General features: G+C 39.5%; 6 protein-coding genes across 6 annotated transcripts; 2 read left to right on the top strand and 4 right to left on the bottom strand.

Moving 5' to 3' along the window:
• The first annotated feature begins 6 nt into the window (after positions 1-6).
• EMC5 (ER membrane protein complex subunit 5) lies at positions 7-658 on the top strand. The gene is made up of 3 exons (XM_017242152.3): positions 7-195; positions 257-309; positions 369-658. The coding sequence occupies exons 1-3, from the start codon at positions 114-116 to the stop codon at positions 561-563; spliced, it is 330 nt and encodes a 109-aa protein (XP_017097641.1). The 5' UTR covers positions 7-113; the 3' UTR covers positions 564-658.
• On the bottom strand, positions 576-2594 carry LOC108125817 (uncharacterized). The gene is made up of 3 exons (XM_017242151.3): positions 2464-2594; positions 2270-2401; positions 576-2073 (listed from the first exon to the last, which is right to left on the bottom strand). Exons 1-3 carry the CDS (start codon positions 2519-2521, stop codon positions 611-613), a joined length of 1653 nt encoding a protein of 550 aa, XP_017097640.2. The 5' UTR covers positions 2522-2594; the 3' UTR covers positions 576-610.
• A 690-nt stretch (positions 2595-3284) lies between these two features.
• LOC108125875 (uncharacterized) lies at positions 3285-4826 on the top strand. Its single transcript, XM_017242218.3, has one exon. The coding sequence runs from the start codon at positions 3508-3510 to the stop codon at positions 4603-4605; it is 1098 nt and encodes a 365-aa protein (XP_017097707.2). The 5' UTR covers positions 3285-3507; the 3' UTR covers positions 4606-4826.
• Positions 4827-6016: 1190 nt separating this feature from the next.
• Positions 6017-7403, bottom strand: LOC108125852 (uncharacterized). Its single transcript, XM_017242193.3, has 4 exons — positions 7240-7403; positions 7080-7181; positions 6375-6809; positions 6017-6318 (listed from the first exon to the last, which is right to left on the bottom strand). The coding sequence occupies exons 1-4, from the start codon at positions 7313-7315 to the stop codon at positions 6113-6115; spliced, it is 819 nt and encodes a 272-aa protein (XP_017097682.2). The 5' UTR covers positions 7316-7403; the 3' UTR covers positions 6017-6112.
• An 810-nt stretch (positions 7404-8213) lies between these two features.
• Positions 8214-10940, bottom strand: Mur29B (Mucin related 29B). Its single transcript, XM_017242154.3, has 4 exons — positions 10770-10940; positions 9472-9566; positions 8590-9403; positions 8214-8529 (listed from the first exon to the last, which is right to left on the bottom strand). Exons 1-4 carry the CDS (start codon positions 10834-10836, stop codon positions 8324-8326), a joined length of 1182 nt encoding a protein of 393 aa, XP_017097643.2. The 5' UTR covers positions 10837-10940; the 3' UTR covers positions 8214-8323.
• Positions 10941-12946: 2006 nt separating this feature from the next.
• On the bottom strand, positions 12947-16425 carry LOC108125840 (uncharacterized). Its single transcript, XM_017242181.3, has 3 exons — positions 16181-16425; positions 13487-14083; positions 12947-13422 (listed from the first exon to the last, which is right to left on the bottom strand). The coding sequence occupies exons 1-3, from the start codon at positions 16239-16241 to the stop codon at positions 13211-13213; spliced, it is 870 nt and encodes a 289-aa protein (XP_017097670.2). The 5' UTR covers positions 16242-16425; the 3' UTR covers positions 12947-13210.
• Between the last annotated feature and the right edge of the window lie 1023 nt (positions 16426-17448).

Genomic DNA, 17448 nt, shown 5'->3' with positions numbered 1-17448 from the left:
CTGACAGCGTTGCCAGAAATTGGTTCGATAACTCTGTCGGCTAAAACTCTCATCCCTAAGTGTGCAAATATTTTATTATTAAAAAATTGTAAATTGTAATTATTCAATAAAAAATGGGTAGTAAATTATTTAACAAACTTTTGCTGATTGCTGGATTTGCCAGCCTGGCCCATGCCGCTTTTTCGGCTGCTCACCGTAAGTATAGGGGCATGGATGAGGGTAAACTTTGGACTAATGGCCCTAATTGATTCCACAGATCGCACCTATTTGAGACTGACGGAGCAGGAATGGACTAGTTTGCCTTTGGATGTAAAACTAATTATTATAATAACCTTGTGCATGTAATTACCTTTCCCTATACCCCTCAGATCATACTGCAAACTGTCATCAGCTTGGTGATAGTTATTTACAACATTATTGAGATTGTGGGCAACTTCAAGGAGATCCGGGCCACTGTGGACATGCAGCAGAAGACATGGGACACTCTGGGCAACTTTCCGTCGTTTTACTCCTTCAATCATCGCGGTCGTGCCTTGAATCCTGGCTACGCGCCTGAGGATTAAGAGAGATATAAGTTTAATTGGTTTTTAGTGCTGATTTTATTATATTTTTAGTGTGAGCCAGTCATAAGATAAATAACGCTAAAGAACAACCAAAAGACACTGTATTTTAAAGAGTTAGCGGAGCTCCTGGTCTGAAGCATGGCCAGGGCCTTGGTTTCTAATTCGTAGCTAGCTCTTAGGTCTCTTCCAGGACTATTGTTGCAGGCAGAAGTGTGGCATGTGCGGCACATGTGGTTGCTGCTCCTGAGAAGGCATTCGTAGTAGAGCTCCGAGTCAGAACGACAGCCTCTAACGATCTTCTGAGTTTGCGTATCAAAGTACTCCAGGCAGGCCACTTTTTGATCCTCCGGCTCGTTGGCTGGAAGGGAACAAGGCAACGCAGTTTGTCCTCTGGAGACTTCCTCGCAAGCTTGGCCACTGCACTGATGACACCACAGACGTTTCTCGGGAAAGGCTCCTTTATTGCAGAAACTTCCCTCGCACGACTTGCAATCGGCAATGTTCTCGGAATTGCAAGAGAAATCCTCCCGCTGGCAGCCTCTTGAAGTGGTGCCATTGGCGAATGTAGCCATTAGGCATGAGGATCCTGGCTCGGCGCACTCATCAATGTAGATTCCTCCTGGTACTTCCCAATTGGCGCATCCTGCTCCAGTCTGATCGGTGTTGCAACGATAGCAGCGGGTAAAATCCTTCCTGTTACAACCACTTCCGTCGCATTCGTAGCAGTTGAGAATCCCAGGATTGACAGGCGGTGCCCCACATCCCCGCTGGATACTCCAGTCGTCATATTCGCAGACGAAGCAAGAGGAGGCTTCCGCGGAGCCGCAGGTGCCATTGGTAATCGCCGTAACATTCGTTCTGCAAAGAGTCTGGTCTAGAGAGTTGCAGGTCAAACATCGTTGCTGGGTAATGCAGCCCGCATTGCAATTGTCACTATCCCGGCACTTATCCAGCTCATCCAGATGCGGCTGCAGGTCCGTGGGCAGCTGTGTGGAACAGCCTCGCACCACTCGGTTCAGCTTTCGATAGCTGAAGCAGTACTTGTCTTCCGGCTCGCCCAACAACACCTCCTGCTGGCACTCTTCGTACATGCTCACATTGCACTTTCCGGTGTTCACCTGGAAGAGATCAATCTTGCAGCCTCTTCCAGCTTCTGAGTCGCACCTGGCACAGATCTGAGTCCGGGCGCCTTGCTCCTCATTGCAGCCATTGATCTCGCAGAGCTTAGCGGCACCGGAGAGTGTATGATTCTGCTCGGAAACACATCCTCGGTAGGCTTCAGAGGAAGTAATGACATCGGTGTAGCATTGATCTTCTTCCAGGTGATAGCGACATGGTTTGGGTTTCGAAACGGGAGATGCTACACATTCCGATCCGGCGCAATGATGACACTTGAGGCGTCCTGGGGGATAAACACCCGTGTTGCAGAGGTTCGAGGTGCAGCTCTTGGAGTAGGTGGCTCCAGTGGTGGGAGTATTGGCGGCACATCCACGATACGTGATAGAGTCAACTGGGAAATGAATAAAAAATTGTAATTCAAGAAAGTTCTTAGATTGCAAATCCAATTAAATTAAAAGTAGTATCTAAAAAAAGAGGTAATTTAATAGATTGAAAAAGCGTACTGTATAAACTATTAAAGCTAATTGGAAGTTTAAAAATAGTTTCTTTACTAAATAATGATTAAGATACGAGCAAGGTAAACATACCAATGGACATGGCACACGTCAGTTCGGTGGGGCAGTCGACATAGGGTAGAACACCCACCTCTCCGAGGGTCTGGGAACATTCCGGCAGGGCAATTGAATCGCAATGGTAGCAAACGATTGCCCAACTGCAGTCTATAAATGAATACCTTGTTTATACTACGCACTATTTCTGGGAGGATTAGCAAGTGTTTCACCTGGCCAATACAGTGTTAGGAGGAGAAACAGCAGGTGGAACACCTTTAGTCCAAGCATTTTGAAACTCTACCAAAGAATTGCAGTTTTCTTTGGTTATTAAGTCTATAATCTTTTTACGACTTATCAGGCTATATAACAAAGAGTATTGATATAGGGTTCTAGAAATGATAAGGATAAGCTTTAAATGTCGATTTTCTGCTTGACATTTAATCAAAATTTCATTGAAATGGTAAATATTTACATATAGTTTTTTAACAAGTCTTAAAGTTTCATTTAAAAATTTAGGTTTTAAGAGTTAAGACCTAGATGTGTCAGTTAAGTTTTAAGGATAGATTCTATTATTGTTTAAAATAATAAATTATAATATATTTAATTTCAAAACAATTTATTTCGAAATCCTTTTTTCAGTGTTTGAACCTTTCCCAATAAAATGCTATTTGCTCCCATTCAATCCCAGTCGCTGTGCATATGGCCAAAAAAAAGAGTCATAACCATAATGTGGTCATATGCCTTGACCCCATTATCTGGGTGAACCCATCGCAGACCGCATCGAAAGGTTCACATCATCAATAATTCAGGGAGTCCCATTTGTTGCAGGATACCGGGGAGCGACTCATAAGCGTGGAGGGTCACTTGAACCTCTATATTGACCATGCTCTCCTCCTCCGGTACCTTCTTGCCCGCCCCTCCCCGGTATCGATTTAATTTAGAGACCGGATAATTGCGTGACAATCAGCGGATTTGAGTACACGTATCGTATGACCGGCGATTTAATGGCGGACATGGCCACATCAGTTGTCTGGAAAGCAGCCACGGAACAGGTCGGCCGGGAATAACAACAAGGTATCATCATCGGTGGTGGAATTGAGCAAATATTGCTATTTGCAGAACTCTTCAGAGGGTGCTGGGGGATAAAACGATAACATAAGATACAAATAGAGATACGAATCTGATAAGTCCATCAGTTTGCCGGCTCAAGTGGAAGATTCATTCCGCCATTCCTGTCAGACAGTTGGCAAGCTTTCAACCGATCAGTGACCACAATGCGGATGAGGATACTCTTTATGTGGATTACCTTTACTGCTCTCCTCCAATGGTCGCAAGCCGAGGAGGATAACATACATGAGGTGAGCTTGGAAGTTAATGACAAAAATGATGGGGATCCAGCCGTGGTTCAGGAAGTTAATAACACACCTCCCGAGGTGCCTATGAGAACCACAGAGCTGCCAGAAATAATGGAACCAGTCACCCAGGCCCCATCGGAGATGAGTTCTTCGATAGATCAGCACTCGGAGGAGAATAAACAAGAACCCAATGAGAGCTCTACGGAGTCCCCTAACAAGGATCCTCTATCTGGGGAGGAAATTAAAGAACCTACAAAATCGCCTGAGCCTGAAATTACTGATTCCAGCAAGGAAAAACTGCCTGCATCGGATCAGGCTCCAGCAGGAGAATCCTCATTAGAAGTGGGCAAGGATAAATCGCCTGAGCCACCAATCGAAATATCCGATTCCAGCAAGGAAAAACATCCTGCAACTGATAAGGCTCCACCAGGAGAATCATCCTCAGAAGTGGGAAAGGATACTTCCGAGGAACCACAACCACAAACATCTCCTGGAAAAATGCCCGAATTCGAAAATCCAAAGACATCAAGCGATGGAGCTGATTACCCAAATGATGCCCCCCAGGACATCACCACGGTCAAGCCCACCACATTACATACTGCTCCACCCCCGGTACCCCCACCAGTGCCACCACCCGTTTTTATGAACATTAGTTGTTATAGCTGTATGTTCTGCGAAGGTCCTGTGAAGAATGCAAAAAAAGCCAAATGTCCTCCGAAAAAAAATCAAAGGAATGGATGCTTCACCGTTTTCGTCCGGGATGCAAATATAGCTCCCGGTAAGGATAAATATCTGGCACGGGGTTGCATATCCGAATTGGAAGACTCTTTACTGGATTATTGTGGCAGGAATGCTGGATTGTGTTCGAAATGTTATGATCACGATTGCAACAACCAGGATGTATCCACATATGAAGCTGCAATGGGAGGAGCTGGGCACCACATTGCTCATCTTTCGATTACCCTGGTTCTCTGGAGTTTGGGTTGGAATTGGATTAATTCCCTAATGCTGCTCTAGGAACCTTACTGCTCACAGCTATTTCCAAACATTTATATTTTTTAAAAAAAGTCAATCATTTGAATTCTAGAAATAATATATCTTGATTACTAAAGCATCAAAGTTAAAACCGCACCAACTATTATTGTATATTTAAAATTTTGTAAATATTCTAAAAAAAATAAAGTCAAAATTATTTCAATAAAACTTTAAGCAAAAGCTAGAAGTCGAGTTAATTTAATTGAAACATCATTTAAAGTATTGGCATATGTTCTAAACTCATATAGGATAATTGCATAAATTATTCAGGGCAATCATTCCCTCAAGACTTTAAGGGTTATGATTCAGGGCTCACTAAAGCTTTAAATTTATAGTCTAGATTGTTACAAAACACGCAATCTTTTTAGGAAAAAATCTGTACTTAAATACTATTTAATGGGAAATATACACAATACGATTTCATAGATCAGAGTATAAGCTACATTCCTAAATCAACGCCTAAATCAAAAATGATCAAAATTGTGGTTATATGGATTATTTTCACTGTACTACTGCAGAAAATTAATATCCAGGAGGCGAGCACTCCTCCTCCTGTCGAGAATCAATTAAATATACCCAATATCGAAATAAAGTCGATTTCTGAAACCTCCGATAAAGTTTCCACCAGCATGGCATGGAGCTGTACTAGTTGTGTTTATTGTGAACGTAATTATACTAAAATAGAGAAATCTATCTGCCCCATTAGGCTGGGAATACTAGAAGGATGCATAACGGTGTTCCTGAAACATACAACCGCCGATTTAGGATACGATATTTTCGTGATAAAAGGATGCATATCGGAAATGATGAATGAAACGCTTCAATACTGTTTGGAAAATGAGAAAATGTGTCTTAAATGCTATGGTGAAGACGACTGCAATGAACTCGATGAGTGGGAGGATCGTCCCAATGGAGGTTCCACTTTAATAAAGTCATTTGCCGTCTGGTTGGCTTTTCTTGCCACCTGGCGTGTAATGAGTGTATGAGGTGCGAAAATTAACCATCAATATACAAATGACTCACCTGCAAATCAAATAACTACCCGACTTTGCACCGTAAACAGTAGATAAGACTAACATTGATTATCACGGAAGATAAAATTAGCAAAACTAAAAGGATATATGGAATTTGGCACGGAGAGATTTGGAATTTTTTGTAATAATTGGTACAAAGTAATTAATAATGGAAAATGCCATTCGAAATATTTTAAATATGAATACTATGGTCTATATATAATCTATACTTTATATCTATGCTTCTATATTAAAATAGCTTACCTAAAATACTGTGATTTCTATTGGTCTTTGTTATTTATGTTATCTGATATAACTCTTAAAGAATTTCCTTTACTTTTGTTCTAAAAAACGTACCCACAATAGAAAAAAAAAACAAATTTATTTATTAAAGAGTTTTGTTTTTATTTAGTGATTACCAATGAGACTAGTTAGCTGAAATTATGTTTAAAACTTTGTATCTTTGGGCTGGGAGACTACAAGGAATTCCGAAGGGTGATGAATGCCACAATCAGGATACCGGCTACTCCAACATGGTTTAGCGAGGATGCACCGTTGTAGGCCCATGTGTTGCACTTGGAAATTTCGCACTTTTGGCACTGATGTCCTGTCACATTTGTGGTGCACTGATATTGCATCAAAGAGCTCGCCGAGCTGAAGCAGTCACGTACAAATTGGCGATCTAAATACATTTTAATTAGTTTAATGTTTTAAGTTTTTTAAGCCACGTGAACTTACTCCAATATCCACTGAAACAGGTTCCATTTGTGCAGGAAACCGTTTCCAACTTGCTGGTGTCCTTTGCGTCCCAACAGGCACTATTCAGGCTGGAGGAGCACGAATAGCACTCGAATTCCTCGTACACCTGACTATTGCACTTTCCGGTATCACAGATCGAGCATCCCTCAGTGGTACTTACGGAACAATTGGCATTGGCGGTATTTGAGGTGCAACCCCGGGTCATGTTGGTGGCACTCGTTCCAGAACTGAAACACCTATCATTCAAAGGACAGCCCAGGAGCATTTCGTCCTTCACTGTGTTGCATGACTCTCCGGTGCAACTGTAGCACACAACGTTAAGGTTGCACTTGTCCATGTTGCAACCAATGCAGCTTGGACTTTTACAAGGTTCCGCATCTGTTGCATTAGAGCATCCCCGAATTACGCCAGTATCTGAAAGATAAATTTAAATGAAATATGATTTAAATTTTGTAAAAAATATTAAAAATATTAAACTCTCATAAAATAGGTTTATTTTTTCATTAAATTATATATTAGAGTAATATCAATAGGTGGAAACAAGATAATCGCTTATCGGCCGTAACTGCCACAAGCCATAATCGATAAGAGAAGGCCCTGCATTTGCTTTGTCTCAATTTTAATCTAAGAATTCGAAATAGTCGGCCACATGAGTCATATGTACATATGTATTTGAAAACCTACCAGTAGTATTTATAGCGCATTCTTTGTTACCGCAGTCTACAGTGTCAACGTTGGTAACATCTGTAAGGCACGAGGCATTCGCTGATGTGCAACTGTAGCAATCTTCAATTAATGGAGAAAAAATTAGTGTTTTGATAATTAAATTTTGTCCGAAGCTTACGTATGGCTACACTGACATCCAGTTGGCTTAAAACAACAGCTGTTATCAGAACGGCAACGAAATTATAGCCTCTCATGGTTATTGGCTTTTTCAAATACGATTTTTTGTGAAATTCAATTTTCCGACTGCTTGGCACGACCACCTTTGGTAAACTAACTGGCCCACTGGTTTGCTAATATTTTTTTTACCCACCATAACCTAATCAATTTCACCTGAACACACTACTCACCCGGCAAAGTTCTCCCTGTTCAATGCTTATCTGCGTTTTTTTTAAATATTTTTATATATGTTTCTCTTTTTGCTGATAACTTCAATAAGCAGGTGAGATAAAATATACAACTGTGTTCAAACATGGTAGGGTAAGTACCGTGTTTATACTGATGAAGCTTTTTAGGATGAATGCTTTTGGCCAAACTTGCATTAACCCATTATAATTTTGGATTTTATGTTCAGCTTTTTCGTTTTTTTTCTCTGATTATATTTTTTTCTTGAAGTTATTTGGAGATATTTGAATTAATGTATTTAACGAATTTATTTACTTTGGTTTGAGCTTTTTACCTTTTTTGGCCAAAAAGCAAGGTGTTTAAAGTTCATATAACGTTTGCTTTAGGTTTGTGCATTCACTATAGTTCTAGAAGAAAGCTTTCATTTGTTTTCATAGCCGATCTTAAAAATATTTAATCTATAACTAATTTTTCCTTACTTTAAATTTTGTGAAAACTTTGCGTATTAAATAAAGATCATCCAGTACATAGAAGAAAATTGACTGCTTTTAACAAAATATTGATGTTGTTTTGTTAGAAAATCATTCTTTCTAAATCAGTAAACCCCTATTTGACATATTTTTATATATCATATGTTTATTTATGAATAATAACTATTTTTCAATCCTAAAACCACAAATTTTCATAAAATTCCTTCATCGTTAAAGAAATATTTTCTGTTTTTGGTTTTAAGAAATCACAAGATTCCACTTTGTTTTGTTAATTTTTTATTTCTTAAATAAGAATGAAAACCACCTAGCCAGTACAAATATACACATAGAATTATAATACAACTGTTCGGCGAGCCGGAAATAATTATTTTACAGAAGGTTCTTCACTCCCAGAACCAGAAGCAGGAGCATCGCTCCGAGGGAAACCTTCAGGCCGGCGCTACCGTTGCACTTGTCCGTCAGACAGAGGTCACATCCATCATTGGCATCGGTATTCTCGGGCAGGCCGAGCTCCGTCCGGACAGCCTGGCAGCCGGATTGTCCTACTGGCACCCTAATGCAGCCACGGTAGGTTTCTGTGATGGATGAAGGAAAATTAAAGAATAGTTTCCGGGTTAGATTATCAAAAAACTCACCTCCATCCTTGTTGATACTGTAACAGGCTGCCGTCTTATATTCGACATCCAAATCCCGGTTCAGGTTGCGGTAATTTTGGAGGAGGATATCGGCGGCTTGGGCGGTTAGGGATCGACGGCGGCGACTTCCAGCGCTGGGTGCTGCTGTTGGTGCTGCACTTTCAGTGGTGGTTGTGGACTCCGTTGAAGGCTCCGTGGTTGACTCGGTTGTTGACTGCGTTGTAGACGGTGTCGTAGCTTCTGATGAAGCCACTGCTGTGGAAGCAGTAGTGGGCTCAGACTCAGCCGGAGACGCCGTTGTAGACTCTGAAGTAGACTCCGTTGTAGACGGGGTCGTAGCTTCTGATGGAGAGGCTGTGGAAGCAGTAGTGGACTCAGACTCAGCCGGAGACGCCGTTGTAGACCCTGAAGTAGACTCCGTTGTAGACGGTGTCGTAGCTTCTGATGAAGATTCTGTCGAAGTTACCGTTGTAGACTCGCTTGTAGACTCTGTAGAAGACTCCGAAGTAGATTCCGTAGTAGATTCCGTAGTGGATTCCGTAGTAGATTCCGTAGTAGATTCCGTAGTGGATTCCGTAGTAGACTCAGAGGTAGATTCCGTAGTAGATTCCGTAGTGGATTCCGTAGTGGATTCCGTAGTAGATTCCGTAGTGGATTCCGTAGTAGACTCCGTAGTAGATTCCGTAGTGGATTCCGTAGTAGACTCCGTTGTAGACTCCGTGGAAGATCCTGTACTAGATCCCGTACTAGATCCAGGACTAGATTCCGTAGTAGACTCAGTTGTGGATTCAGTTGTAGAAACCGTAGTGGAACTCTAAATATATATTTTATAATATAATTATTTAAATATCACCTAGATTAATTCTGATCCTAAGATCCTACCGTGACTATCTCATCCACATTGCAAGAAATCAAAGGAACATTTTCCCAGTCATCACAGGCAGATCCTTGGCATTGATAGCACTCAAGGGCGCTCGCTGGAACCAAAAAATAAAAAATAAATAAACAAACATTATTAATGTGAGAGGTGAGTCACAGTGAAAGAGTGGGCGGAGGGAGGCGTGGCAACCGGCCACATACCGGCGCGGTGGGTGCACTAAGGTCGAACGAGATAAAATTTCGTCGGTCGGTCGGGTGTCGAGCAGCCAATAACTCTGATTGATAAATCAAATACGAGATAACATTGCCATTCTTACACCACCTGTGTACTATGTACTTTCTACATTCACAACCTTGTTTTTAATTTTTAGGTTAAAACACTTGAGTACTCCCTTTATCGGATAACCTTTCAACTCAAAAGTCAGCTGACGGTTTTATTTGGGCCATATTTGATAATGATTAAGTGTTGTTTGCAGAGTTTTCATTCCGTAAATCAAGTGCAGATTGCAAAAGCCCCTTTTTGGATACAACTTATCTTTCAAGAGTTATTTTTAAAATTAATGAGGCATATTTAAAATCCCTGGAAGCAAGGAGTCAGAAAGGGGAAGCCCCTGTTTAAAATAAAAACTAAAAAATTCGAAAGAAAGAACTTTATAAGAGGATCATTTTTAATAATATTCACTTTTTTGCATCTACGAAAATGAACATAATGAACATAAATATTTTAAATTTTTATGAAATCAATAAGGCTGACGAACAAGTTTTCTTCTTTTACTGAATATCTTTCTAAAAATCTTTAGACTCATTTAGGTGAGTACATCCTATTAAAAAGTTTTCAAGTTTTTCTAATATTTGTAACGCTTTTGAAATAAAATTCTTTCTGTTTTTGGCTCTTATGCATACTTTCTTGGCCATTTTTGAAATATTAATATCCTCATTCTACTAAAACTACATCATGTCTTACAAATTTGAAAACCAAATCATATGTCCTTGCCTTGCACTTTTAAACATAAGAGAAACCAAACAAATGTTTATACATTATAGTTTGTGTTCGTTTTTTAGTTTTTTTTTTAACTGTTCCCGGCAACAAAACTAATTACAATAATGGCACGGGCCATGGCTCCATTTTTCACTTGAATTCGGCGCCAACTACTATTGATAAGAGACCTCGTTTTATTTTCGTATTACCCAACCAAATTAGTTAATAAATAAAGTGTTAAGACCACGATAAATAGTTCAATAAATTATGCTTAGATCTGATATTTTCAGCGATGTTCACTTTAAGGTAACAAAGATCCAACCTGGCCAAATGTTTGAGGATGAAGCAACAAGTGCCACCAGGAAAAAGGAAGCCGTGATCAAACGCATTGTCCTTATTTATTTGATTATTTTTTGAACCGAAAGGATAACAAGGATATTGTCGAGATCACAGAGAAACGGAAGAGAAACAATAGAAGCGAACCGCACGACGACCGAATGGTAACTAACAATTAAATATAATGTTAACATGGCTTTTTTATCATTCACGTCGGCTGATAAGCGGGAAAGCAGCGAAAAAAGCAGTGAAGCATGCTGGCATTGTTTTAGGCCGTCTTCCTGGCGATAAGGCCGTCGCATATAAACCTATATAACCCCGATCGTAAACGATAAGGGATCCATCGGAGGTAATAGCAGCACTTCCTCAGGATGCTTAACTTTTTTTCCCCCATTTATTGCCATTTTTATGGGACCCTTCAATGAAATTGATTGGCGATTTGTTTTGGTTCCTAGAATTTCTAATCGATAAGATATTGATTGATGCGAATATCCCCTAAAGTCTGGTCATAGACCAGGTTTTCTTGTTTTATAGAGTCGGGAATATCCCATGACACAATGAATTAAATAACCGAATTCTTTTGCAAAAATTCAACATTTTTCCTTGCATTTTTTTTAACTTTATCGAGACTTGCTGGCGGGTTTTTAACCCTTCCAAGGATTACAAATAGGTAATTCCTAGCTATGGAAATCTAATCAGACGAATCGGTTTTAAAGATATTTAATTCCCCACCTGGCTTTATTGGTTTTGCTGACTAATCACCGAACAAATATGGTACGTATATGTACTTTCTGGAAAAAAAAGGTATATATAGTAGAGTCTCCTGCTTTTAGGCGACCATAGAGTTCCAAATTCCGATAAACAAACTGACAATATCAGTTAACTTGAATAACGATTAACAAAAATATATATTCAATGATTCATACTTTCAGTCAGTTGCCAAAAATTTTCCTTTCGGTAACTTGAAAAAATAAATAAATAAATGCAACTGCCAATTAATAGAACGACACTAGAGCCATAAATCAATCAGCAACCTAATACCTATATTATTTAATCAGTTTTTCAGATAATGAAGATAAAGTAAACTAAACCTGCAAGGTCACATGCAAAAAAGTCCCCTTTTCCAAGAAAACTTTGGAATTTATTACTATTGAGATAATCTATAGCAAAGCTTTGGAAATTCTAAGACTTTCTGAAAGCAAATGACCTGCGCAATAATTAATAAATATGGTACAAGTATGAAGGCTCGTCTAGTAAGAGGTATTTACACCTGATAAGTTAAACTAATCTATGACGAAAGTACTAAATGGTTTCCCCATAAACTAAGAAATCGTTGACCATAAACTATATAAAGTGTAACACAGTTTATATTATTGAAATCTTTATTGTCTAAATGGTTGTTTTTTACAATCTGTGTTGTCTAATTGAAGGGAATAGGACATCTAGATTGGCTTATAAATATCCACAATTAAAGTCTTTGGACTTTTAACGATAAGATTCTTTTTTTAAAAATACGTTAAGTACCGGAAAGTCGAAAGCGAAAGTAATCGCCATTAACCAAAACCCTTATAGATGGTATTTATTAGTGGGTCCATAAAGCCAAAGTTACGATTTACCGGCTGGCCGCATACTTATACCATCTAGTGTTACCAAGTGTCCCGAAAAATTATATTCTGAATCTTATCTAATCGATTGCGAATCGTTGTGGCTGTGTGTTTGATTTTCATTTGGTCTGTTTTTTTGGTTTGTTGGCCTTTTGTGTTTGTCTTGAGTAAATTTACTTAGCATAAATGGCCTAAAAGTATGCCTGTTCGCCGATTTATGGCCAACCATATTGTATGCCCAGAAGAACTACCACAGGGCGTATACGTGACATTGGCCTTGTGGCTTTCTTATGCATTTTGTGTTCTTCAACTCTATGATAAGGTTGTTGCAACTCTATAAATAACTATCACATGACCAATTAGTGTATAAATATGCGATAATGGATGCTATAAAAGTTATATATTTTAGCTATCCAAGTGTCTTAGGAAGGGGAATTTTATTCATTGTGGATTGTATAAAAATTTCTTTACGAGCTGTTATCTTATTTATCCAATCTGAATCACACTTTCATTCTTGTTCCTTAAAAAAGGGGTATCCCCCGACTTAAAATTGAAACTCTTTCTTAACAATTACATATATTATTTATTAAGTTTTCGCCTTAAACTTCACATTTGGTTAGATTAAATTTATACAAATACAGTTGTATATATTTCGATATTCGTTGTGTTTTGTGTGTGGGTGAGTGATTTGTCGTGTATATCCTTAAATTTATATAAAATTTATAAATCACTTGATGATTGGGACTGTGTCTGATGATGAGTGTCTTAAAGAAACGAGGAATACTAGATTGTAGCACCGGGTGATGAAAGATGGCTAGACCATTTAGTTGCGCTGGAGAACTGCGGCCACAAAGGCCAAAAGGAAAGTGGCCAGGACGGAGTTCCTCAGCATGGAGCTGCTGTTGCAGGCATTCATGCTGCAAGGGTCGCAGGTGGCGAGCTCTGTGTTGTTGTTTTGGAGCTTCAGCTGATCGCAGACGCCCTCAGAGGTGGTCACTCGGGAGCATCCGCGATTCGTGATCACAGAGTTGTTGACTGAAAAGATTAAAAGGAGTGGATTAGTCATGAACAGATATACTTGAAAGCAAGATAGACCCACCTGCAACGTTCACACTGTAGCAATGATAGGTGTACTCGGCGTCCATGGCGTCACGCCTTCTCCGGGAGGCCACAACCAGAGCGGGAGTGGAGTCGCTGGAGCGAGGAGTTGTGGATTCAGCGTTGGAAACAGATGTAGACTCTACACTCAGAGCAGGAGTAGAGCTCTCGGGGTTGACTGGTGCCAGGCGGGTGATGTTCAAGGCCACATTGCTCAGATCCTCGGCGGGGGGAGTGGGCTCAGCGGGCGTGGTCTCCACAGGTCCGGCGGTGGGTGGTGTTGGCGGAGTGGGAGATGGTGCCTCCGTGGTCTGAGGGCTCTGTGTGGTCTCGCTGGTGATTTCACTGGATGTGGTCTCCACTGCCTCCGACGTGGTTGTTTCAGCACTGGTGGCAGTTGTGGTGGTGTCCACTACTGGAGTCGTACTCTCCTCGACGGGGACTGTGCTCGGTTCGGGTGTGGTGGTCGTTGTGTCTGTCGAGGCCGCTGTGCTGCCGCCAGAGTTGAAGAAGTCCTCGTTACAGGCCAGAAGAGGTGCGTCCTTTGGCAACTGGGCGCAGTCGTCGCAGACATAGCACATGAGATCGGCGCGAATCACTACAAAAGTTCAATAATTTTATTATTTATTTATAGTGTTTGGGTTGGACCATATCAATTGACCCAAATTCTTTTCTAAACAAATTAGTTTTTATGGATACCATTTGTATCCTCAATTAAGAGAGCTCTTCCTATTTGTTTCCACCTTCCACAAATATTTCTATCTTTACGATTTCATCTAAAAATTCGGCAAAGTTGAAGGCCCTTACCCGTTTCGCGAATATTTTTATTGGAACCCGGGTTATCTATCGCTAAGTTAAAAGTGCTCTATTTACGGCTTAGGTACACACGCGATACCCGATAAGTTATGCCAAAATATATAGTATTCTTTATAGCATGTGAGCACCATAAATCAATTCAAAATCAAAGCTCGTATTCGGCGTATTATTTGCCGATTCTTTAGTATTAGTCTGCTTGCGATTGCTCTAAGGCAATGATCCCGCCCAAAATATTTTACTATATAGTATAGTATTATTTATTGGTCGGCTCACTCCCTTTTGGCAAAATCGATTCCATTTGCATGTTATCGTCATGGCAGAAGACTACAAATATTTGCCAAAGGCAAATACGGAAAGAGATACATAATACATACACTGCCATAATTGCTTTAATTGTCTTATCAGGGAGATGCTTCGAACGCCCCTAACGAACCGAACTAACTACTATCATCAGATCGGTTCGGCGGTGAGTCACCCATAGCTGGGTGATGGACAGCTATGATTATCCGACTGGGCGCCAAATCCCCTCCATTGATGATAACACTACTATCAGAATGTGAGGCTTCTTATCAGAAAGGGGTTATTGGAAACACGCTCGGCATATTATATCTACTTAGAAATATAAGAAAATAAAAGTTACGCTATCATTGACCAGAAATATGTAGAACTAAGTCGGACATTAAATTTTTCGCCACCATATATAACCATTGAATTATTGTGCATATCTCTGGCCAACATTTGTTGATTTATTATTCTAAAATTTATCATAAATCACTGTGATTGATGGCAAGTTATTGGGGGTTGGGGTTCGGGTTCGGAGGATCGTGAAGTCAGTTACCGAATTGTTTGGGGTTTAATGGCACGTGATAAGCGCCACCTTTGCACACTTTGAGTTACTCATTAATATTTTAGGTATTCATTCTTGTTTAATATTATTATTATTTTTGCTTGCAAAAGGCGTAGAAACAAAGGTGGGCTGTATTGGCTTATGTAAGTCAACAAACTCCGCATGATGGAAATGCAAATTACAAAAAATATACCTATAACTAAGTGACTTGAAGCACCTAAAGCAAAGTTCAGTCGGTACTACATACTACTTCCAGTTATATGCATCTTTTATTTTCTCATTTGGAAATAAAACAAGCTATTCTAAGATCTAGTTGTTTAAACCAAACCGAACCGGTATTTTTGGAATATATCAGTGCAAATCTTCTTTATGGTTTTTTCTGTTTTTTGTTGCAAATCTTAAATTAAATCATTCGCAATTGCGTCAAAAGATCGTGAACAGAAAAAAATGGATATATATATATATCGGAAATTCAGGTTCCGAAGTGGTGCTAATGGGCCAGACAAGTTTTTCCATTTCGGGTTAAATGTGTTAAGTGTAACTATAACATTTTCAATTAGCAGCTAGCCAGCTACATATCTGACATCCAGCCTCAATGTCAAATTTTCGACTGACTTTTCCTTTTCATCGGACTGTATGGAATAAATTAATCCGAAATCACGAAGGGAACTCAACTCCGCGTGACATTTCCGCATCAAAATCATAAAATTGGCAATAATTTGTTGCATTATTTATGACAGTTAACCGTTTTAAATGTCACCATTGTTGTTGATATGCAAAATATTATGGCGAAATGCTCATGATCTTGAATTTCGGATTCATTTTTGGTATGACATTCAAATATGTACTAATAACACTTGAGACACGAGTATTTATTTTTAGAGCAGCACTAAAAAATCCTAACAGATATGTTTATCGGACTTGAGGTGGGACTTCGCTGGGATTCGATATCAGATGTACCAGATATCTTTAAGACACATCAATGTTATCACGACACTTCTATAGCATTAAAGACCCAAAAGAAATCTTTACCTGGCAGGGTGACTAGTACCAGCAAAGAGCTGACCAAAATGATGTGACTTTTTCCGAGCATGTTTGTATATTTTTAAAAATATATATTTGTTATTGGATATATATCAAATATTTCTCGGATATATAGTATTTATACTAATTTGTGCACTTTTATTGTTTCACGTTTTTTTGGCAATTGTCTGGGTCTGGTTAGCGGTTTGTTAATTTATTTTAGTCGACCGCTGGTTGCAAATTCAGAAATTTAACTGAAAATCTTGTGATTTGTTAGAGACTTTTTATATGTGCTGCGCCGACTGCGACGTCAGCGGCTTCGATGCGTAAGAGCGGGAGTGAGAACGGGCTAACAGACAGAGAGAGAGAGCGAAGGCCAGCGTAAAACAAGTTTTTACTTTTCTTCAGTGATAACAAATTAATTTATAATGCAGAATAATTTTGATCGAAAGTAAACACCCAAAGAGACTAAGCTCTCTCTTAAACGATAATAGCGCCTCTCTCTAGCACACTCTTGGGGAAAATCGGGAATGCAAAAAAGGTTTTTCAGATAAACCCCGGGCTCAGTGATTCAGTTCTAGGATTATTGTTGTATTTTTTAGCCTGCTAATTGATTGTTACTCAGTTAATTAGTCAACAGGGCTGGTAGCCCTAATGGATGCATTTAATGCCCAATTTACATAATCCTGCCACTGTATTATAATCGCACATATCCCATGATTATCATTCAATATCAAGAGCACGCAAAACAAACAAATATCCGATTTAGACAACACCCCAGCCAAACAATTATCGAAGATTCTTTTGTGTCTTTGGGCCAATATTGGCGCACCTTTTTGGCACCTGTCTTGTGGCGGGCTCAGAACTTTTGAATCGCAAATAGGCGGCTAAATTTTCCAGTCGAGTGAGCGGCAAGGTCGTTTATACTCGAGGAACCCTTGAAATTCGCCAGCTGACCTAAAAAAATCACCTGAAGCGTCGAGGAGGGGCAGGGTCAACTGATAAGGGTCACAGTATGTGGGATTGGCTTACAGTGTTTGTAAATAATTTTTATATATATGTAATAAAAGTATTTAAGTAATTATTCAAGTACCAAAAATTTCCACTTGGTTTGAAACAAAGTAATTTTTATTATTCACGTTTTGAAATATTATTGGTTTTTGTACTTAAATTTTACACTTATATATATTAGTATTATAACCCTTGAATTTTATAATTACTGAAACATGTTTTAGCTAAAATCTTATCATAGATTTCCATCACACCCGGCCCTGAAA

Source organism: Drosophila bipectinata, chromosome 2L (genome assembly GCF_030179905.1).
Source record: "Drosophila bipectinata strain 14024-0381.07 chromosome 2L, DbipHiC1v2, whole genome shotgun sequence".
NCBI classification, from domain to species: domain Eukaryota; kingdom Metazoa; phylum Arthropoda; class Insecta; order Diptera; family Drosophilidae; genus Drosophila; species Drosophila bipectinata.
Note: the sequence above shows the minus strand (reverse complement) of the source record. Positions and strands in the feature narration are given on the sequence as shown.